General features: G+C 39.8%; 1 protein-coding gene across 1 annotated transcript in view; it reads left to right on the top strand.

Moving 5' to 3' along the window:
- Positions 1-20,764, top strand: part of IPO5 (importin 5) — a 61,772-nt gene extending 41,008 nt beyond the window's left edge. Inside the window, exons 18-26 of the mRNA XM_081082505.1 lie at positions 3,023-3,119; positions 4,200-4,372; positions 4,979-5,090; positions 5,179-5,234; positions 6,471-6,593; positions 7,478-7,697; positions 15,942-16,170; positions 18,675-18,816; positions 19,435-20,764. Of these exons, the coding sequence (XP_080938631.1) occupies positions 3,023-3,119; positions 4,200-4,372; positions 4,979-5,090; positions 5,179-5,234; positions 6,471-6,593; positions 7,478-7,697; positions 15,942-16,170; positions 18,675-18,816; positions 19,435-19,521 (1,239 nt within the window). The 3' untranslated portion in view covers positions 19,522-20,764. The remainder of the gene's footprint in view (positions 1-3,022; positions 3,120-4,199; positions 4,373-4,978; positions 5,091-5,178; positions 5,235-6,470; positions 6,594-7,477; positions 7,698-15,941; positions 16,171-18,674; positions 18,817-19,434) is intronic.
- The last annotated feature ends 3,030 nt before the right edge of the window (positions 20,765-23,794 follow it).

The following is a 23,794-nucleotide window of genomic DNA, read 5'->3' as shown; positions in this document are numbered from 1 at the left end:
TCTTGTTGGAAGAAGTCATCTCCATTGGGATATACCATCAACATGATAGGATGAATTTGATCAGCAATAATACTTGGGTATGTTGTGCTATTCAGATGTTTATAATGGTCTGGCCCTCTAGCAACTTCAGTGCAAAATTATAGCTAATTTGCCTACAAATGTCAGGTGGTCATAATAATCTGGCCACTCAGTGTGTGAGTGTGTGTGTGTATATATGATAGGAGTGCTTCCCATAGATGCTAACAAAACTATTTTGAAGAGCAAGAATATATTCTCTGAAAAATGTAGAAACGTTTTGACCCGACATTTCTTCTTCTGGATTTTCATCCTGAAGAAATCATGTGGATTCAGCTTTTCATTATCAGTGCTTTTGCTAGTAACAAAAAACCAAATAGCCTGAATGCCAGTTATTAGGAAAGTGATCGATAATTACACTACTTTGGAGTATTACAAAGCCATAGAAGGCAAGGATTTTTTTTCCCCTTACTATATATTCTTGGCTCTTTTTTTTTTTTTTTTTTGTCTTTTAATAAATCTTTATTTTTCAGATTTTTACAGTTGTTCCTCTTTTTTCCCCCCCATAGCTCCCCTCTGCCTGGTTCCCACCCCACCCTCTGTCCTTCCCCCTCCCCCGCCACTGTCCTCATCTATAAATGTACAATTTTTGTCCAGTCTCTCCCCGCACCCCCCACACCCCTTTCTCCCAGAGAATTGTCAGTCCACTCCCTTTCTATGCCCCCAATTCTATTATATTCACCAGTCTACTCTGTTCATCAGTTTTTTTATTCACTTGATTTTTAGATTCACTTGTTGATAGATATATATTTGTTGTTCATATTTTTATCTTTACCCTTTTCTTCCTCTTCTTAAAGAATACCTTTCTGCATTTCATATAATACTGGTTTGGTGGTGAATTCTGAATGATAGCTTTGCTGGGCAAAGTAATCTTGGTTGTAGGTTCTTGCTATTCATCACTTTGAATATTTCTTGCCACTCCCTTCTGGCCTGCATAGTTTCTGTTGAGAAATCAGCTGACAATTGTATGGGTACTCCCTTGTAGGTAACTAACTGTTTCTCTCTTGCTGCTTTTAAGATTCTCTCTTTGTCTTTTGCTCTTGGCATTTTAATTATGATGTGTCTTGGTGTGGTCCTCTTTGGGTTCCTTTTGTTTGGGGTTCTCTGTGCTTCCTGGACTTGTAAGTCTATTTCTTTCACCAGGTAGGGGAAGTTTTCTGTCATTATTTCTTCAAATAGGTTGTCAATATCTTGCTCACTCTCTTCTTCTGGCACCTCTATAATTCGAATGTTGGTATGCTTGAAGTTGTCCCAGAGGCTCCTTACACTATCTTCATATTTTTGGATGCTTTTTGCTTTTCCAGTTGGGTGTTTTTTTGCTTCTTCGTATTTCAAATCTTTGACTTGATTCTTTGGATCCTCTTGTCTGCTGTTGGATCTCTGTATATTATTCTTTATTTCAGTCAGTGTATGCTTAATTTCTAGTTGGTCCTTTTTCATATCCTTGAGGGTCTTACTAAATTTATTGGTGTTTTCTAGAAAATTCTTGGAAAACCTTATAACCATGGTTTTGAACTCTATCTCCAGTAGTTTGCTTTCCTCTATTTCTGTCATTTGTGACCAGTTTCTTTGTCTCCGCATTTTGGCTGCTTCCCTGTGTTGATAGAGTGGCTTTGTGTGCTAGGTGTCCTATAGGGCCCAGTGGCTCAGCCTCCCCAATTATCTGAGGTGGGCACTCTTGGTGACCCCTTTGTGGGCTGTGTGCAGTCTTGTTGTAGTTAAGCCTTGACTGTGTAGGTATCACTGGGAGGAATTGACCTCCAGGCCAATTGGCTGTGAGAATCAGCTGTGTCTATGGATGGAGAAGTTCTGTGCTGAAGACACCCTTCTGGGGCAAGACTTGCTTCAGTGCGGCTTTGGTGCTTACTGAGTCTGCCCCCTGAGTGTGTCCCTTATGGATCTGAGGAGTTGTAATCTGGATGGTCCCACTCTGACCACTGAGTAAACTGGCTCTTGGATCTCTAAGGAGGTGCTAATTTAGTCTCTGCCTGAGACTACCCAGCAGGAGCTACGGAGAGATCTGCAGATTCCTCTTCCTTGTTTGGGGTTTAAAGGTGCCCAGATGAGGCCCATCTCTGCACTTTACTTCCGCACCCCCTCTGAGTCTCAGTGTGCTTTTCTCTTTCCTTCTAGTTGTAGAATTTCCACTCAGCCAGCCTTCTTGTGTTTCTGGGTGATGTCCATTTTGTCTTTTAGTTGTAGTTTTGAAGTGGTTGTACGAGACAGCAATTTCAGGAGTTTACCTATGCTGCCATCTTGGTTTCTCGGAAGGCAAGGATTTTTGTGTTTTGTGCTTAGGGTATAGGAGGTAGCCAAGGAATATTTTTTGAATGAACAGAAATGTACTCATGATGTTAAAATTAAAACTGGTATATTTTCAGTTGTATAAACAAACATGGTAGCAAAATTAAAATGTTTACAATGATTATCTTTTGGTATTATGGAGTGTGTGTTTGAGTAATCTTTGGGTTCTTCTGTTTTATTTCTTTATGAGCATGTTATAGACAGTGACGTTTAATATATTTCACTGTTAAATGAATTTTTACAAAATAGCATGGGCCTGTTGCTACAGATTTACAAAGTAAGTGATATGCTACAATTAAGTTTTCGGGTTTATATCTTTTTAAATAATTTTTTTTTAAGTGATGTATTTTGTTGAGAGTATTTTCAGTAAGAGTGCTGAAACTTGATAAATTTACACGAGAAGTAGAAAAAAGGAGTATTCCCGACTTTGAATGACAATATACTGTATATACAATAATCATTCCATGGCGCATTCCATTTTACCTTTTTTATGTTACAAGACTAATTTGATAGTCATGCATGCAGTAAATTTAATTCTAGTCAGGATACAACATTCTCTGGTCCTTAGGTTTTGCTGTTTGTCAATAAAAATACCTGTAAACTAATGTGGATCTTGATTTCTTTTCCAATACTTTGGTTTCAGGTTTGCTATGCTAAGGAGTTAAAGGAAGGCTTTGTGGAATATACCGAACAGGTTGTCAAACTGATGGTCCCTTTACTGAAATTTTATTTCCACGATGATATCCTACAATATTTGAATGCAAAACATGTCTAGATTTAGTTAAATTGTAGCTGCTTCAGATATTATTAAATTTTGTGTTAACTAAAGGGTACATCACCATTATTGTTTGTGTTCGTACTAACTGTACTTTCAGTTATAAACTTGGTTCTTTGTTTCACTTGTGCCAAAAACACGAAAAGAAAATGTTACTATCCTCTAGTTGGCAGTTTTCTATGGCCACTGAAGGATTTTAAGGATTGGTATTTTATTATTAGCAAATGTTTACATTGTATATAATTGCTACTTTTCCTAAATGTCTTTTGGTGTTGTTAAAAAAGTAAGACCTTTCTTAATAAGTTAGATACCCACTAATCCTTAACTTACTGCAGCACAGAATCCCACATTTCAAATGAAGATAGCACCTTTGGGGAGAAACATCTCTTGGTAAATCTACATATTAAATGTTTCATTCCTCAACCTAATGATAGTAATTAATATGTATAAGTACATTTCTATGCTTTTACACACAAAAAAAATTCATAGATGGGTAAAAAAAAAAAAGGACAACTGAACAGGGGTAGAGCCCAGATCCCAACATAGATCTGTCTGCCTCTGGAGTCCTTTTGTTGTGGTTCCTCATGTAGTGTTCTATGTAGTGTCCTTTACAGAAGAGGCTTTTGCCCAGCAGACACTTCCCATGATGCAAAAGGACAAAACATTGTTTTTAAGAGGAGGTCTTGAGACCGCATTTTACAAATGGTGTTAAATAGGGAGAGGCCACTTAATCATTATTGAAAACTGAAAAGGCTAGTACAGGAAGAGATCCAAGGGTCCCACTGGTATGTTTTTGGTTTACATTTGAGATTCATTCTTGCTATATTGTAGGTGACAGAAAAGACAGGAGGTATGCCTTATGAGCAGGAAGACTTCTATTTTTATGCACATGTTATATTTAACACAAGCTCTTAGATGGCAGTCTTAGATAAATAGAAGTTGCCAAGCACTCCAGTTAACTCAGTGAGCACTTAAACATTTAAGTAAGCAAAAATGATAGAGCAGGCTTTTGAGGACAGTGGTCACATTTCCTTAACAATGAAACGTGTTCGAGTGGCGGCGGCAGAGTCCATGCCTCTGCTACTGGAATGTGCACGAGTGCGGGGTCCTGAGTATCTCACGCAGATGTGGCATTTCATGTGCGATGCTCTGATCAAGGCAATCGGTACAGAACCAGATTCAGATGTCCTCTCAGAAATCATGCATTCTTTCGCAAAGGTAAGTGTTCTCTTAAAAATATGTGTAAGGTTGGGTGTTCGTTTATTAGTCTTGCTAAATAGATTGGGGGATTTTAAGTAAAAAATGTTCAGTTCTTTTAATATTTTAGTGTCATTTGTGTGTGTGTGTGTGTGTGTGTGTGTGTGTATTTTCATTTTTGGTGTGAACTAATAGAAATTCAAAGTAAACATCATTACATAAAAGGGTATGGTCTTTTTTTTTTTTTTTTTTTTAGTTTTATTCATTTCAAACGGGCCGGATCCGGCCCGCGGGCCGTAGTTTGCCCACGGCTGTCCTAGAATCTAGTTGGTCTGTTCCATCTTTGAACCCTCAGCAACTAGCATAATTCTGGCACTTAAGATATGCCAAGGACAAGTTTTAAAAAGATATATTTAAAAAAAATTTTTTTAAATACTGGCATGTTGACCAAAAAAAAAAAAAAAAAAACTCAGACAAGTGTATCTACTCACTTAATCATTCGTTTCCAGGGTACTAAGTTATGCTGATTTTTCTCAGATTCCCTGTGATTCTTAATGAAGTTTAACTTTTGACCCTTATAAACACACAAATCTCATGGGTTGCTTTCTTTGCTCAACTTCATTTTAGTGCATTGAAGTAATGGGTGATGGATGCCTTAATAATGAACACTTTGAAGAATTGGGAGGTATACTGAAAGCTAAACTCGAAGAACATTTTAAAAATCAAGAATTGCGGCAAGGTAAGTTTTTTATGCTTTTAATAATTTAATGTAATACTTGACCATTTTGATGACCATTTAAAAAGACATTTATTTGGGTGTGTTTTAGTTAAAAGACAAGATGAAGACTATGATGAACAGGTGGAAGAGTCACTACAAGATGAGGTAAAATGTTAAGAAATTTATTTACATGACCATTTGCATCTGGAAGATTTTTAAATGCTTAAGCTTCTAATTTATCTGACTTGTCATTCTGATGTAATTATCAGTAATCTTTAGCAGAAGACTCTGACATATTTCATTCATGTGTGTAGAGAATAAGTAATTTGAAATTAGCTGATTTGTGTTTTGAATGCTGTGTGTGCATTTTGTTGCAATACTTCATAAAAGTACTTTGGAGTGCCCTGACTGGTTTGGCTCAGTGGATAGAGCGTCGGCCTGCGGACTCAAGGGTCCCAGGTTCGATTCTGGTCAAGGGCATGTACCTTGGTTGCGGGCACATCCCCAGTAGGAGGTGTGCAGGAGGCAGCACATTGATGTTTCTCTCTCATCGATGTTCCTCACTCTCTATCCCTCTCCCTTCCTCTCTGTAAAAAATCAATAAAATATTTTTTTTTAAAGTACTTGGGAGTTCATCTAGTATTTTAAATACTCCTTATCAAAACTGTTTGTATTTGATGGTGCTTTCTCTATCTTAAAGATACTTGAATGCAATTCAGATGATAAATAACTGCCTAAATCTACACACTGTTGAAGACCTAGGGCTTAAGGCCAGATTTTTTTGTAACATTAGCTGTCTTTCTAATGGACCACAGGATAATGGAGATTTCCTTCTGGTAAATAATGTACATGCACTGGTAATAGAATTCTTCACCTTGTGACTCAGTTCTCTCCTCATCAAACCAATTGATACCATTAAACATATTTCAGCTGTGTATTTCAAATCCAGAATATGTGGCATGTTGTCATCCTGGTGGGCCAGATCTTCCCAATTCTCTGCAGGGTGCTCACATGCTGCTGTACACAAGTCGATGAGATGTTACAAGTAACTGACCCACCATCCCACTCCAAAATTAGAAACATTCTGGGGGGGGGGGGGGGGGACTAAAAACACCTTTGTTTCAGAACTTTGAAATTTTGGATAATTTTCAATCACATATATCTTACTGTGTACCAAGAAAAATCTGCAGTAAGTGCAGTACAATACTTGCCAAACATTTGTCTTTCCATAGATAAGAAGCATGACACCCAATCATTGAGGTAATCTCAGATTTTTGCTATGCTTTTAAGAAAGCGCTAAGAAATTTAATTTTCTACATTTCTTAGATTAAAAAAAAAAGAATGTTACTGTTAATAATAGTGGGGATACTTTTTAATACATATGGGTGTGTTTTGTTTTAGGATGATAATGATGTTTATATTCTGACTAAAGTGTCAGACATTTTACACTCAATATTCAGTAGCTACAAGGAAAAGGTGTTACCATGGTTTGAACAGCTGCTTCCATTAATTGTCAACCTAATTGTAAGTATTGCCTCTCCTTGATAGTTATTTTAGATAGCTAATTTAGAATTCTTTCATTGCAGCTTTTGGAAACTTATACTTTGAAATTAAAATGGGTCTTAGAAATCACAGTTTTCCATTGTGCATCTTTAATTTTATCAAAATTATTGCATTCCCCTAGGTATTTTCTCACTCATTGTGTACTTGAAGTTTGCTAATTGGTTTTTTCATAGTTCAATTAAATTATAATCTAAAGACATACATATGCTTTATATTTCAGATTATCTATGCCAGCGGTTCTCAACCTATGGGTCGCAACCCCTTTGGCGGTCAAACGACCTTTTCACAGGGGTCGCCTAAGACCATCCTGCATATCAGATATTTACATTACAATTCATAACTAGCAGCATTACAGTTATGAAGTAGCAACGAAAATAATTTTATGGTTGGGTCACAACATGAGGAACTGTATTTAAAGGGCCAGAAGGTTGAGAACCACTGATCTGTGCCTTACTAAATTGATAAATGAAAACAAAATGATAACATTTTTTGCAATGGACCCTACAGAATTCAGTTATGACACCACTAATCAGATTCTGGGTGATAACCTCATATATTTCATTTTTTTAAATATAAAGTAAATGTATGTACATTGTTGCCACTGTTGGGTCTTCCTGGTATATGGTAGTGTCACATTGTGGAATCCCATAACAAATTATACAAGGCTTTTAAACCTTTACATATTTAAACCTGTCTAATATTTTGAGGATTTTTACTCACAAGAAGTGATTTTTGTTTTTTCTTGCCTGTATCAGGAATATTTGTGGAAGCCAATAGTCTATAGTGACTATTTATATTTGTATGTACTTCAATATTCAAAGCTTAAAAGAGTATCTCTTTTGTAGTGTCCACATAGACCATGGCCAGACAGACAATGGGGATTATGCATCTTTGACGATGTTATAGAACACTGTAGTCCTGCCTCATTTAAATATGCAGAATATTTCTTAAGGCCAATGCTCCAATATGTATGTGACAGCAGCCCAGAAGTCAGGCAAGCAGCTGCGTATGGCCTGGGAGTCATGGCACAGTATGGTGGAGATAACTATCGTCCTTTTTGTACAGGTACTGATGTTTATTTGGTTACATGCATGTCCTTCCAGGCATCCCTTTTGTTTTTACCTCATGCTCCCTCTCTACCCCCAAACATTCTCTACCTGTTTCTGTTTTATTCTCTTTTCCTTTTTCAAAAACTTTATTTGTAGCCCTTAAGAATTTACAGTCTTTATTTTCATAGAAATGGAAATGAAATGTGGGTGAAATCAGAGCCTCTCCACCTTGATTTTATTTTGGGTTTGGAGGGTATATCACAACCCTAACATGGAATTTTTTTAAATTTTTTTATTAAATTTATTGGAGTGACATTTGTTAATAGCATCATACAGGTGTCAAGTGTACATTTCTTTTTTTGTTTGTTTCTTTCTGTTAATCCTCACCCGAGGATTCCATTGATTTTTAGGGAGAGTGGAAGAGAGAGGGAAAGACAGAGAGAAACATCAGTGTGAGAGAAACACATCAATTGGTTGCTTCCTGCACAAGCCCTGACCAGGGCCCGGGCCGGGGAGGAGCCTGCAACCAAGGTATGTGCCCTTGACTGGAATCGAACCCAGTACCCTTTGATCTGCAGGCCAGCACTCCTATCCACTGAGCCAAACCAGCTAGGGCAAGTGTATACTTCTGTGACATAAGATCTGTATATTGCACTGTGTGCCCACTACCCAAAGTCAATCTTTTTCACCATATATTATTAGACTCCCTTCAACAGCCCCCGCTCCCCCCACCACACACACACACACCTCCTATCCTTTTCCCTCTGGCGACCACCACACTGCTGTTTTTGTCTGTGCGTTTCAGTTTTATATCCCACATTTGAATGAAATCATATGGTTCTTAGCTTTTTCTGACTGACTTAGTTCATTTAGCAAAATATCCCTAAAGTCCATCCATGGCAAGTATTTCATCTTTTCTTAATGGCCGAGTAATATTCCATTACATATGTACTAGAGGCCCGGTGCACGACAATTGTGCCTCGGCCGGGGGGGGGGGGGGGGGGGCGCGGGTGGCGGTGGGGGGTCCCTCAACCTGGCCTGCGCCCTTTAGCAATCCGGAAGCCCTCGGGGAATGGCCTGAGCCACAGTCGGACATCCCTGGTGCTGCCGCAGAGGCCCTGTGAAAGCACACTGACCACCAGGGGGCAGCTCCTGCATTGAGCATCTGCCCCCTGGTGGTCAGTGCATCTCATAGTGACCAGTCATTCCACCATTCGGTTGATTTGCATATAACCCTTTTATTATATAGGACTAGAGGCCTGGTGCACTAATTCATGCACAGATGGGGTCCAGCCAGCCCATCCCAATGGGGGCCATTGGGGCCGGGCCGGCAGTGGGGAGGGGATGCAGGAGGTTAGCCATCGCCCCTGATCTGCCCCGGGGGAGGAGTTGTAAGTGGTTGGCTAACCGGCTCCACTCCAGATCAGGGTGGGGCGGGCCGGGCCAGCCGGGGGAGAGGCCACAGGAGGTTGGGGGTGCCGATCGGGCCAGTTGGCCGCCGCAGTGCTTTTATATACATATATATATATATAAATATACCACATCTTCTTTATACAATCCTCTATCACAGGACACTTTGGTCTCTCCATGTCTTAGCCACCGTGAATAAAGCTGCAGTGAACATAGGGGTGCATATATCTTCACAAATACATGTTTTCAAGTTTTTCTGATATATAGTGGGGCCTTGACTTAACGACTTTAATTCGTTCCAAGACCAAGCTCGTTAACTCCAATTACTCTATCAACTCAATGCAAAAAATTGGCCAAGAGACAGCTGGTATCTCAAAAAACTTGTTAGTCGGGACACTCGTAAGTCAAGGCCCCACTGTATACCCAGGAGAGTGATTGCTGGGTCATATGTAACTCTATTCTTAATATTTTAAGGAATCCCCAGATTGTTTTCCATAGTGACTGTACCCATCTATATTCCCACCAGCAGCAAATGAGGGTTCCCTTTTCTCCACAGCCTCTCCAACACTTGTTATTGCTTCTCTTACTGATATTAGCCATTCTAACAGGTGTGAGATAGTATCTCATTGTAGTTTTGATTTGCATTTTCCTAATTTCTAGTGGGGTTAAACATCTTTTCATATTATCTGTGGGCCATTTGTTTGTCTTTTGAGGAGGAGGTGTCTGTTCGGGTCCTCTGCCCATTTTTTAATTGGGTTATTTGTTTGGTACTGAGTTTTATGAGTTCTGTATATATTTTGGGTATTGAACCTTTGTTAGAGCAAATATCATAACCCCTTTGGTCTGCTTCCTCTTTGTTTCTTCTGCTGTGCAGAATAAGTTTGATACAGTCCCATTTATTTTTGCCTTTACTTCCCTTGCCTTTGAGGTCAAGTTCATAAAATGTTCTCAAACCAAAGTCCTTAAGTTTAGTACCTATGTTTTCTTCTGTGTTACTTACTGTTTCAGATCTTATATTCAGGTCTTTGATTCATTTGAAGTAATGTTTCTACATGGGGACAAACTAATCTAATTTCAGTCTTTTGCATGTGGCTTTCCAATTTTCCCAGTACCATATATTGAAGAGGCTTTCTTTTCTCCATTGTGTATTTATGGCTCCTTTTTCAAAAATTAGCTGCCCATCTGTGTATCTGTTTTTCTGCCAGTATCATGCTGCTTTGATTATCATAGCTCTGTAGTATAATTTGGAGTCTGGTAATGTGATACCTCCGGTTTTGTTCTTTTTCTCATGGTTGCTTTGGCTATTCGGGGTCTTTTGTCATTCCATGCAAATCTTTTTTGTTGTTGTTCGCTTTCTTTAAAAAATGACATTGGGATTTTGATGGGTATTGCATTAAATCTGTATATTGCTGTGGTTAATATGGCCATTTTAATTTTTTTGATTCTTCCAATCCATGAACATGGAATATTGTTCCATTTTGTTGTGTCCTTTTCAGTCTCTTTTAATAATGCTTTGTAATTTTCACTGTATAGGTCTTTTACATTCTTTGTTAAGTTTATTCCTGGGTATTTTATTCTTTTGGTCACAATTGCAAAAGGAATTTTTTTCTATTTACTTTCCTGAAGGTCTCATTGTTAGTATACTGGAAGGCAATGGATTTTTGCACATTGATTTTGTATCCTGTCACTTGACTGTATTTGTTTATTGTTTCAAATAGTTTTTGGTGGAGTCTTTAGGGTTTTCTATATACAGAATTTTGTCATCTGTAAAAAGTGACAGTTCCTTCCCTGTTTGGATGCCTTTTATTTCTTTCTCTTGCCTTTATTACTCTGGCTAGTACTATGTTGAATAAGAGTGGGCATCCTTGTAATGTTCTTGATATTAAGTTGTTTATTTCAGATTTCTGTTGTTTCTTGAGTTAGGTCCATCCTATATAATAAAAGTCTAATATGCAAATCAGCTGAACAGTGGAACAACCAGTCGCTATGACGTGCACTGACCACCAGGGGCAGACGCTCAATGCAGGAGCCCCAGGCCAGCCAAGGCGGGTGCCAGCGGAGGGTGGGAGGGGGGCTGATCACCCTGCCAGTCGCTCCACAGATTGACCCTGATCACTGGCCAGGCCTAGGAACCCTACCCCTGCACCAGTTTTGCGCACCAGGCCTCTAGTAATGATATAAACTTCTCTCTTATTACTGCTTTTGCTGCATCCCAGAAGTTTTGTTATATCAGATTGAAATTCTCATTTGACTCTATATATCTTTTGATCTCACCTTTTATTTCTTCTTTGACCTAGTCATTTTGTAGTAGTATGTTATTTAATCTCCACATATTTGTGGGTTTCTTTACTTCCATTTTGCAATTCATTTCTAATTTCAAGGCATTGTGGTCAGAAATTTTTCTTGGTATAATTTCAGTGTTCTTGCATTTGTTTTATGACCCAATATATGGTCTATCCTTGAGAATGTTCCATGCACACTGGAGAAGAATGGTATAATCTGATGTTCTGGGATGAAGGGGTCTGTAAATGTCAAGTATGTCCACTTGGTCTAGTATGTCATTTAAAGGCCAGGATTTCTTTATTGATTTTCTGTTTGGATGATCTATGTAGCACTGTCAATAGAGTATTGAGGTCCCTAACTAAGATTGTGTTTTGATCTTCCTTTTTTTCTGTTAGTGGCTGATTTATGTATTTCAGTGCTTCCTGATATTTTTCAAGAAGAGTTAAGTCTTCTTGATGTAGTGTCCCCTTTAGCATTATAAAATGTCCATTATTGTCTCGTTACCTTGAAATCTATTTTGTTAGATGTAATTATGGCTGTTCTTTTTGTTGTTGTTAATTCTCACCCGAGAATATTTTTTTCATTGATTTTTAGAGAGAGTGGAAGGGAGGGGAAGATAGAAACATCAATGTGAGAGAGACACATTGGTTGCCTCCCACATGTGCCCCTACCAGTGCCAGGGATCAAGCCTGCAAACACAGTACATGCCCTTTACCGGAATCAACCCATGGCCCTTAGATCTGAAGACCGATGCTCTATCCACTGAGGCAAACTGGCCAGAGGTGCACCTGTTTTTCTGTGGATGTTATTTGCTTGAAGAATCATCTTTTTTTTTTTTTAACTATGTTTTTACTGATTTTGTAGAGATAGATAGAAACATTGATGAGATGGGAGAAACATCAATCAGCTGCCATCTGCACACCCCCTACTGGGGATCAAGCCTGCAACCAGGGCATGTGCCCTGACTGGCAGTCAAACCAGGACCTCTTAGTATATGGGACAACACTCAGTCCACTGAACCACACTGCCCAGGTTTCACCCTTTGAGTTTATTTTTGCCTTTGCAGCTTAGATATGTCTTTGGAAGGGAGCATATGGTTGGGTTTTGTTTGTTTTTTTAAAGGCTACTCTGTGCCTTTTTATTGGTGAATTCAGTCCTTTACATTTAGGGTAATTATTGATGTATGAGGATTTCTTATAGCCATTTTATTCTTTATTTTCTGGTAGTTCTGTGACTCCATGTGTTTTTTTCCTTTGTGTTTCTGTTGTTTATGTTTGGAGGTATTTTATACTTCTTTTCTGTTTCCTTTTTTAAAGCTATGTGTCTGTTTTGGAGATTGTGTGTGGTTACCATTAGGTTTATGAAAAAGAAAGTTGCATATATACAGCAGTATATATGCATCTGATCTCCATCCTCCTTTGCCAGTTCAGACCTTTACCCCCTCCCCTTTTATGTTTTTGTTGTTACAAATTACCCCTGTTTATGCTATAAGGTGATCTTACTCATACATAGTGTTGTGACCTTATGCTCTTTGTTTCAGGTGGAATAACCCCCTTGAGTATTTCCTGCAATGGAAGTTTTCTGGTGATAAATTCCCTCAGCGTCTGTATGTCTGGAAAAGTCTTTATCTCTCCTTCATATTTAAAAGATAACTCTGCTGGATATATTATCCTATATAATAAAAGGGTAATATGCAAATTGACCCTAACAGCGGAACAACCGGTCGCTATGACACGCACTGACCACCAGGGGGCAGGCGCTCAATGCAGGAGCTGCCCCCCAGTGGTCAGTGCACTCCCACAGGGGAGCTCCTCTTGGCCACAAGCCAGGCTGACAGCTGCGAGTGCATAGGTGGTGGCGGGAGCCTTTCCTGCCTCCTCAGCAGCACTAAGGATGTTTGACTGAAGCTTAGGCCCGCTCCCCACTGGGTGCGGGCCTAAGCCATCAGTTGGACATCCCCCGAGGGCTCCCGGGCTGCCAGAGGGATGTCTGACTGCCAGCTTAGGCCCATTCCCCCCGGGGAGTGGGCCTAAGCTGGCAGATAGACATCCCCCAAGGGGTCCCAGACTGCGAGTGTGTGCAGGCCAAGCTGAGGGGAAAACCCCCACCCCACCCCCAGTACACAAATCTTTATGCACTGGGCCTCTTTTATAGTACGTTATTCTTGACTGTATTTTCTTTTAGTCATTTGTATATTTGGTTCCACTCTCTTCTGGCTTGTAGAGTTTCTGCTGAGAAGTCTGATGATACCCTGATGAGTTTCCTTTGTAGTTCACTTCCTTCTTTTCACTGGCTGCTTTGAGAATTTATTCTTTGTTATTAATTTTTGACAGTTTTAATAAAATATGCCTTGTAGAGGACGTCTTTGGATTGAGGTAACTAGGAGTTCTGTTTGTTTCTTGGATTCAAGGATCTAGTTCTTTCCATAGGTTTGGGAAGTTCTCATCCACTATTTGTTTGAATAGGCCCTTTGATCCTTTCCCCTCTCTTCTGATATGCCTATTATTCTTATATTAGTGTTCTGGTGCACAAAATCCATGCACTGGGGCAGAGGGGGGGGTCCCTCAGCCCGGATTGAAAGAGGGCGCAGGTCAGGCCAAGGGACCCCACCGGTGCACATTTGGGGCTGGGGAGGGACATAGGAGGGCTCCAGGGCATGTCTGGCCCATCTTACTCAGTCCCGATCGGCCAGATCCTAGCAGCAAGCTAATCTACCAGTTGGAGCGTCTGCCCCCTGATGGTCAGTGCACATCACAGCAACTGGTCGACTGGTCAATTGTCTGGCCCCTGGTGGTCAGTGCATGTCATAGCGAGCAGTTGAGCAGCCTTAGCATATCATTAGCATATTACACTTTGATTGGTTGAATGGACAACCAGACACTTAGCATATTAGGCTTCTATTATATAGGATTGCTTTTTATGATGGAGTCAGTTTTTATAGTGCTCTTTTTTTAAAAAAATATATTTTTATTGATTTCAGAGAGGGAGACGGAGATAGAAACATCAATGATGAGAGAGAATCATTGAGCAGCTGCCGGCTACATACCCCACACTGGGGATTGAACCCACAACCTGGGCATTTGCCCTGACTGGAAATCGAACCATGATATCCTGGTTTGGGGTTGACAATCACTGAGCCACACCTACTAGGCTCTTTCTTCCTTTCTTCCTGTCCCTTTCCTTCTTATATTCAGGTCTCGTTTTTCTTCCCTCTGCATTATTTCTAGATTCCTACTTTAACATCACTAATTTTTTTCTCCATCTGGTCTGCTCTGTTTCCTGTGCTCACTAGTTTACTCCTAATCTCCTTAATTGAATGCTTCATTTCCAGGATTTTTGTTTGGTTCCTTTTTTAAAGTTTTAGTCTCAAAGTACATAACCCTAACTAATTTGTTTTCTGATTGCATTGAATTGCCTGTCAGTATTTTCTTGTATTTTTATCACATATTTCCATGTATTCCAGTTTGCTTTCTGGGGATTTTCATTTTTATTTCTGAGCTTACTACCATGGTTATTCATGGTACTTGCTGGTCTCTTCTGTCTAGGCATCTATGTATTATTGACCTTTCTCTAGCAGCTTTCTCGCAAGAGGTTTTCTACTATTTTCTAGTAGGTGGTGCTGAATCATAAGATTTTTCCCTATGTGAAATCCTTCAGCTGACCTCCACAGCTGTTGTCAGACAGTACAGCCCTGCTGCTTGGGGTGTGGGGTTTTTTTGCCTCTTGGTAATGGTGATTCCAGACCTCCTTACAGAGGGAAAAGGGAGCCAGCGATTCTACTGCAATAGCTCTCCGTTTGCAGATAATATGCTCCACCCAAGACCATGGGTGATGGGAGGCAAGTTTTGGGAGTCCAGCGGGTGTGGCAGGGCTTTGTGGATCTGTTCCTTTGTCTGAAATACCTATTGCTCAGCAGCAGCAGAACCCCTGGACAGTGTCCTTGCCGCAGTCTCAGCTGGTTCAGCCACTGTTCTCACTGCTCATGGAATGCCCGCTGAGACTCTCTGTTACTCCCGGCCAAAAGAAGTGCCTGCTACCACCATCTTCCTGCCATCTCCAGGATGAGCTTTCCTTCTCACCTCCCATTCATATTTGCCCACCATTGGATGCTTCAATGCACAGCTCTCAGGCATGCCTCTATATTGAGCAGAGAATCCTTTATTATAGTCGATCAACTTGCTAAAGTTTCAGGGGGAGACGCCAAGAGAACCTATCACGCTACCATTCCTCTGACATCACTTTTAGGACTTGGTCCCTGTACGTTTAACATGAGTACAGCTGGGCAGCTTTTTAAAACTTAAGAACACTGAGGTGACCAGGAGAATAATAAACCTGGGGGGACTACTAACTTCTTGGTGTGTCTAGTTAACAGAATGCTAATGTTCCTGATTCCTTTGGGGCGATCTTCCTTTCATTACTACGTTTGTAGCCAAGATAACAAACATTCCTTACATTTAAACATTTCTTCAGTATAACCAATAACTGGACCAAAGATAAAAGAAATATTTATGTTTATTTGCAAGAAAATGTGAGATTTTAACTGGCCTTTTTCAAATGCTTATTTTAGAAGCACTTCCACTGCTGGTAAGAGTTATTCAATCTGTTGATTCTAAGACCAAAGAAAATGTCAATGCTACAGAGAACTGCATCTCAGCAGTAGGGAAAATTATGAAGTTCAAACCTGACTGTGTGAACGTTGAAGAAGTCCTACCGCACTGGTTGTCTTGGCTTCCACTACATGAAGATAAAGAAGAAGCTGTTCAAACTTTCAGTTATCTGTGCGATCTGATTGAAAGGTAAGGACAGATAGACCTAATTTATTTGCCCTTCACATAAAACAGTGCTTCTTGTGCACAGCCCTCAGGTCTTTAGGTTTGTAATAATGCTTGCTGTCAAAAATCACTAGTGCCCCAGTGCATGAATTTGTGCACATTGAAAGGAAATTAATTAGAAGGTGGCTGGCAGGGCAGGACTGGGCCAGACAGGCCAGACACACCCTGGAGCCAACCTCCCACAGTCCCCCACCCTGGCTGACACACCTGGGGTGGCACCGCGGCTCGAAGGGCATCTGCAGAGTGAGCAGAGTCCCTTTGGCAGGTGGGGTCCCTTGGGCTGGCCTGCAGGGATCAGGCTGAAACCGGCTTGCTGACATCCCCTAAGGCAGCGGTTATCAACCTGTGGGGTCTCGACCCCTTTGGGGGTCGAACGACCCTTTCACAGGGGTCACCTAAGACCATCGAAAAACACATATATAATTACATACTATTTTTGTGATTAATCACTATGCTTTAATTATGTTCAATTTGTAACAATGAAATTGAGGGTCACCACAACATGAGGAACTATATTAAAGGGTCACAGCATTAGGCAGGTTGAGAACCACTGCCCTAAGGGGTCCCGCATTGCAAGAGGGTAGTTCTCAGGTGACTCAACCTGGAATCGGGCTCCCTCCTCTTCTCTGGTTCCAAGGTGCATCACCCAAGAACCTCCGCTGCCAAGTCAGCACAGCTCAGGAGCTCCTGCATTGAGCATCTGCCCCCTGGTGGTCAGTGCTCATCATACCTACCAGATGGTCGGATGATCACTTAGATTTTTATATATATAAATATTAACAAAGTATATTACAGTTAAGATGGCCTCATAATCTGATTTGGGTTATTTATGGAATTAATTTCAACAGATGAGGCATTATAGAATGTTGATGTTTTAAGGTTTCCTTCTAAAGTTTTCTCCCACCCCACCCTACTATCTATTTACTTGGCTTTAGATGTTTTTTTAAATTTCCTTTTTATTGGGGTATAATTGACATTTAATTTATTAGTAGAATGAGATTGAGGTACATTGTTAGTACCATTATTTTGCCCTCTGAAATTCAGGTGTTTTTTTTTGGATTCAAGAATCAGTGATATGAGCAAGTATACCAAACTGGCAATCAAGATCTGGTTCTGGGTCTTGGCATTATTAATATTATTTTGTGCCCATGAGTAAATATAAGAGTTACAACAACCTGGAGGCTACAGAGGCTATTAAATCAAAGGCGTGTTCTCTGGTGGTCTGTTTTATAAGTCCAAGTTCTCCTGAATGTCAGATCTGGGCTCTGTCTCAATTAATTACTGCTTTTAGCTCATGAATAAATTCAAGGACTATAAACACTTATCTTGGAAGTTTGTAGAATTGAGCCAATAGGCATATTCTTCCTTGCCTATAAGCTCACATTCACACAAATAATTGTGTTTGAGTCTTCCTGCTGAGAACATCATTAAAGAATGTAACAGCCATTCTGGATACCACACACTTCTTACCTATGTCTGCCTCTGAAGTGACCAGTTCTCCACTATACTATTTGATCATCTCCCTTGGAAATGACTACTCAGGAATTCTAGTTCGGTTCACTGTTGTATTTCTTTGCAGTAAGCCTGCCTGCAGTTTATTTCCTGGTTTATTCTCGATATGCCTATCTAGGATTTGAACTGTAAATTTAGTTTAGAAACCATTTTGTAGTACGTAAATAAAATGTGTGTTAAGAAGCTGTTATTCTTGCCCTGGCTGGTTTTGTTCAGTGGATAGAGTGCCAGTCTGCAGACCTAAGGGTCTCCGGTTTGATTCCAGTCAAGAGTGTGTATCTCAGTTTCTGGGCTCAATCTCTGGAGGCAACCAAATGATGTGTGTCTCTCACATGGATCTTTCTTTCTCTGTGTCTCTCCCCCTCCCTTCCACTCTCTCTGAATATCATTGGGAAATATATCCTTGGGTGAGGATTAACAAAAACAAAAAGAACATGATTAGCTTGATTGGCTGGAGCATTATTCTGATGTGCCATGGTTGTGAATGTGATCACTGGTCAGGGCACATATAGTAATCAACCAGTGAATGCATAAACGAGTGGAACAACAAATCAGGGTTTCTCTTTCACACGCTCCCCTCTCTCTAAAATCAATCAGTAAAAATTAATTTAAGGAAGAAAAAAAGCTGTTATTCTTGTTAATATCTGGTTTTTGGATGTTTTTTATTAATGTCACATTTTTAAAGTACTTAGAGCAGTCCATTTTTGGCCCTTAAAACAGCCCTGAGAGATAAGCCAATATTTTTTCTAATTTACATGGAAAGAAACTGAAGAGCTAATAAGTAAAATTAGCTGGCTTTTCTCCTACTGGATTTTAAAAGGTAGTTGATTTTAGTAAATGCATAATCATTCTATAAAAAACATTACTAAATTTATTATTGGAGGGAAGTTATGCTCAAATATGAGTGATTTCTCCTTGTCGTTTTTATTTATAATGATTTTCTTCTCTTTTGTCAGTAATCATCCAATTGTTCTTGGCCCAAACAATACCAATCTGCCCAAAATATTCAGTATAATTGCAGAAGGAGAAATGCATGAGGCAATTAAACATGAAGATCCTTGTGCCAAACGTCTGGCTAATGTAGTTCGCCAAGTACAGGTAAGTTGATTTGATTAAATTGGGGGAGGGAGGAAATTTTTTGGGTTTTTGGGGTAGGGATCCATATTCTTACAAGAAGCAAATAATCTAATAAATTAAGAAAATTTTGTTTTTATATTCTCTTGTCTCCAAGCCTCAGATAGATTATATGTTTTCATTGTATATTTCAACTAAAATATGTCTTACATTTGAAACATCTTGAACCTTTCAGTTGGTGCTTAGCACTTTCTCATTATATATAGATTTGTCTGCATATCTGTGAAGAAAATAAGATTCACCTGATCTCCTAATAAATCAGCGGGTGTATATTTACAGTGCTTAAAACGTTATATTTTTAAATCATTTTTAATCCATAAATTCATGTGTGTTGGTTACTTACTAGGTCACCTACCTAGCATAGCTTTCCCCATGCAAAAATGAAGAAAATTTATTGTGGGTACAATGAATTTTAAAGAAATGAACCGATTTCTTGCTTTTATAATGATATTCATCAAACTAATCTATTTGTAAAGAAAGAACATTGTCATTATTGCCATCTACCAGATGGTGATTATTAAAGTATTTCTGAATGATCATTGATTGTACTTGATCTAAATCTGTGAAAATTTTTTCCCCTAGACTTCTGGAGGATTGTGGACTGAATGCATAGCACACCTCAGTCCTGAGCATCAGGCGGCCATACAGGAGCTCCTGAATTCTGCTTGAAGGGCCTTAAGATCACCACCAGAAAACTGACTCTGAATAAACGTTTACCCTTTTGTTTAGGTTTCTTTGTTTTGTTTTTGAGCAAAAGAGAGCAGTAGAGTTGTGTGTTGGCCATTCTTCTGCAAAGCCACAACAGCAGGAAGAGAAGCACTGGGTTTCAGAATGGTGTTCAGATGGCTTTCTATCATACCACTGAAGAAGTCCCCGTAAGCCCTACAGTAGCACTGAAGAATATTTTTCTATTGGTATAGCCCACCCATCTGAAGGTGGGAGGGAAATTAAATTCATTTCCTCATTAGACATAAGGAAATTTAAGACCATCAGCTTTAAGATCCGTTATTCAGCATAGATGTGTATTAAAACAAATCGCTATACACCTAGTGTTAATTCTATTAATTGAGTGTGAGTCTTTTTGTAGGGTAGAAAGAAGCCTACCCGGCAAACTAGTAGATCCAAAAATTGAGGGAAAAGCTGAAGACAACAAGCACGAAGATGTCATATTTAATGTCACTGGGTTCTTTTCCCAAAAGGCTGATGTGACTCAGTTCCGAAAGCTTTTCAGCTTCCAGCCCTTGAATGTGAAGTGTCGTTGGCATGTCTTGGCAGTAGTCTCTCGTTCACTCCTCAATAAACAACATTGAAATACAAAGAAATTTGTGTAAAAATTCCATATGGTCTGGCTTTGATTCATTTGTTTTTATTAAGAATAATATTTTTTTAAAGTAGTAACTATGGCTCTGAATGTTTATTTTCCCCCTTATATTTTCCTTGTGCCATTCAAACTTGAAAACATTTAGTTTTTATCAACTTCCACTTTAATTTAAGCTAAGTTATGCTACATCTGCTCTGTTCACAATTAGTGACTTTTTAAAACTAGGATTGTTCTGGTTAGATAAAAGATTTGGCTTAGTATTTTCATTGCAAATTGTAATTGCTATAGAGCCACACACAACTTTTAAATTTAATTTTATGAGAAATATGACAAATTATTTTCTGATAAATTCAGTAAAATGTGTGAATGTTTTTTTCCCTTTATGTATTAACCTCACAGCAGTAAATGACTTGTTTCTTTAGTTTTTCTAAAGGATCTTAATAGATTTCTGTTGAAACATCAGTGTTAACATTTTTATAGTTTGTACTAAATTTAACCGTGATATATAAATGCATTTTATGCTTAGATCAGAATTAAAGGTTTTTTCTTTAAATGATTTGCATTACTTTATTAAAACTAAATCTGAAATGGAATAGAAAGTACAGCGGATTATATTAAGATGGTTCACTTGGTAGCAGATACCTTCCAAATGTATTTTCAGTTTTCAGCACACTATTAGCCCAGAAGCTTCAGGGTCTGGCAGAATAACATGTTGAATGACTTCACCATCACAGTCATTGCTTTTAGTGTGTACCTATTTGACATTCATAATGTGTGTGGGGTAATATTTGGAGCTACTTTATACCCCATACTAGAGGCCCAGTGCACGACATTCATGTACTGGGGTGGTCCCTCAGCTCAGCCTGCGCCCTCGCAGTCTGGGACCCCTCAGGGAGCAGGCCTAATCTGGCAGGTGGACATCCTCTGAGCGGTTCTTAGCGCTGCCAGAGGTGGGAGAGGCTTCCGCCACCACCGCTGCACTCACCAGCCATGAGCCCAGCTTCTGGCTGAGTGGCATGCCCCCTGTGGGAGCACACTGACCACCAAGGGGCAGTCCTATGTTGAGCATCTGCCCCCTGGTGGTCAGTGTGCATCATAGCAACCGGTTCTGCCGTTGAGTCAGTTTTCATATTAGCATTTTATTATATAGAATTATTTTATGTTTAAAAAAATTTTATTGAATTTATTGGGGTGATTGGTTAATAAAAATATATAGGTTTCAGATGAACAAGTCTATATAATCATATTGTGTGTTCACTACACAAGCTAAGTCTTCCATTATCATTTATCCCCCCTATACCCTCATCTAACTCCCCCCACCCCCTTTTTCCCTGTGGCAATCACCATACTGTTGTCTGTCTATGTACCCTGTATTCTTATTGGAGTAAATGTGCCAAGACAACCCGTTTCTGCTTTCTTACATAGAGTTTAAAAAGCCAATCAGCTGGAGCAATTTGGGTTTGTTTTTAATTATTGCTACACTTAAAACATGTTAGAAATGTGGCATGCCTGCCTAAGTTCAGATGGAACCATGATCTGAAGATGGCTACATTGTTTTGGAGAATCTAGTGTTTGCAAAGCACTTGTGGTTAAGAACCTCTTAGCAGCTAGTTTAAATATTAATGGGACAGTCAGAAGATGGACCACTAAACGGTGTAAGGAATAAATGGGCATAAGTCAATTGCAGACTGACATCCTTAATAGAAAAAATTGGAGCCAAGTGGGCGTGGCTCAGTGGTTGAGAATCAACCTATGAACTAGAAAGTCATGGTTTGATTCCTGGTCAGGGTATATGCCCAGTTTGTAGGCTCCATCCCCGGTGTGGGGTGTGCAGGAGGCAGCCAATCTAATTCTCATCATTGATGTTTCTATCCCACTCTGAAATCAATAAAATGTATTTTAAAAAAGCAATTGGAGATGAATCAAGATTATTCAGGGAAGGTTGGTATTTAAGTTGTTACTGGGACAAGAACCTGCAATCTAGGGCTCATAAGTAATTGTAAAGTGTTATTCCATTATTTATCTGGGGAAACTTAATACCTCATTTTGTCTACACAAGATGAAAATTTTATTTTACCTTTTGTACCAAATTTAGTGGCTTTGCATGTCAGCCAGAAATGATACATTTATGATCCTGAGCTATTTCTGGAGGGGAAAAGACGTGTGTGGCTCTTACATTTTCTGGGTATTTTGTAACGGGATTTAAGTAAGTTCTGTGCACAAATATTAGAAATCTTTAGCATAACTCATTTGGTGTATTTTAATGCTGTACATTTGAAAATGAAATCATCAAAACTAACTTGACAGTGTTGTAATAGGAGGCAACTTTTTTTATAATTCTGGAGTTTAAGAATAAAGGCTCGAAAACCACTTCTGCGCATGGGACACGAAGGTTCAATTGCACTGTACGTGTGCTCGCGCTCGCACACGCACGTGGTATTTTGTGGAAGAGCCACACTCAAGAAGCCAAAGACCCGCATGTGGCTCACCAGCCACAGTTTGCTGATCACGGGGTTAGGATTATGGCTCTACCTGGGAGTGTTAGGGTTAGGGTAAGGGTTAGGTTAGAGTTATGGTTCTGCCCAGGATAGTATGGTTACGGTTAGGGTTAGGGTTAGGGCTCTGCCCAGGATAGGGTTAGGGTTGTGATTCTACCTAGGATAGGGTTAGGGTTAGCGTTAGCATTAGCGTTAGTGTTATGGCTCTGTCCAGGATATTGTTAGGGTTAGAGTTAGGGTTAGGGTTATGTCTCCACCTAGGATAGTGTTAGGATTAGGGTTAGATTAGGGTTAGAGTTATGGCTCTGCCTAGGATAGTGTTAGCGTTAGGGTTAGGGTTAGGGTTATGGCTCTGCCTAGGATATTTTTAGGGTTAGGGTTAGGGTTAGGGTTAGGGTTATGTCTCCACCTAGGATAGTGTTAGGGTTAGGGTTAGGGTTAGGGCTAGGGTTATGTCTCCACCTAGGATAGTATTAGGGTTAGGGTTAGGTTTAGGGTTAGGGTTAGGGCCTGGGTTAGGCTTAGGGTTAGGTTTATGGCTCTGTCCAGGATAATGTTAGGGTTAGGGTTAGCGTTAGGGTTATGGCTCTGCCCAGGATAGTGTTAGGGTTAGGGTTAGCGTTAGGGTTAGGGATAGTGTTATGGCTCTGTCCAGGATAGTGTTAGGGTTAGGGTTAGGGTTAGGGTTATGTCTCCGCCTAGGATAGTGTTAGTGTTAGGGTTAGGGTTACGGTTACGGTTAGGGTTTGGGTTAGGGTTAGGGTTATGGTTATGGCTCTTCTCAGGATAGTGTTAGGGTTAGAGTTAGGGTTAGGGCTAGGTTTAGGCTTAGGGTTAGGTTTATGGCTCTGTCCAGGATAATGTTAGGGTTAGGGTTAGCATTAGGGTTATGGCTCTGTCCAGGATAGTGTTTGGGTTAGGGTCAGCGTTAGGGTTAGGGTTAGTGTTATGGCTCTGTCCAGGATAGTGTTAGCGTTAGGGTTAGGGTTAGGGTTAGGTTTAGGGTTAGGGTTAGGGTTAGCGTTAACGCTCTGCCCAGGATAGTGTTGTTATGGTTAGGGTTAGGGTCAGAGTTAGGGTTAGGGTTATGGCTCTGCCCAGGGTAGTGTTAGGGTTAGGGTTA

The sequence above is a fragment of the Myotis nattereri genome, assembly GCF_964212035.1.
Source record: "Myotis nattereri genome assembly, chromosome: 2".
Lineage (NCBI taxonomy): Eukaryota > Metazoa > Chordata > Mammalia > Chiroptera > Vespertilionidae > Myotis > Myotis nattereri.
Note: the sequence above shows the minus strand (reverse complement) of the source record. Positions and strands in the feature narration are given on the sequence as shown.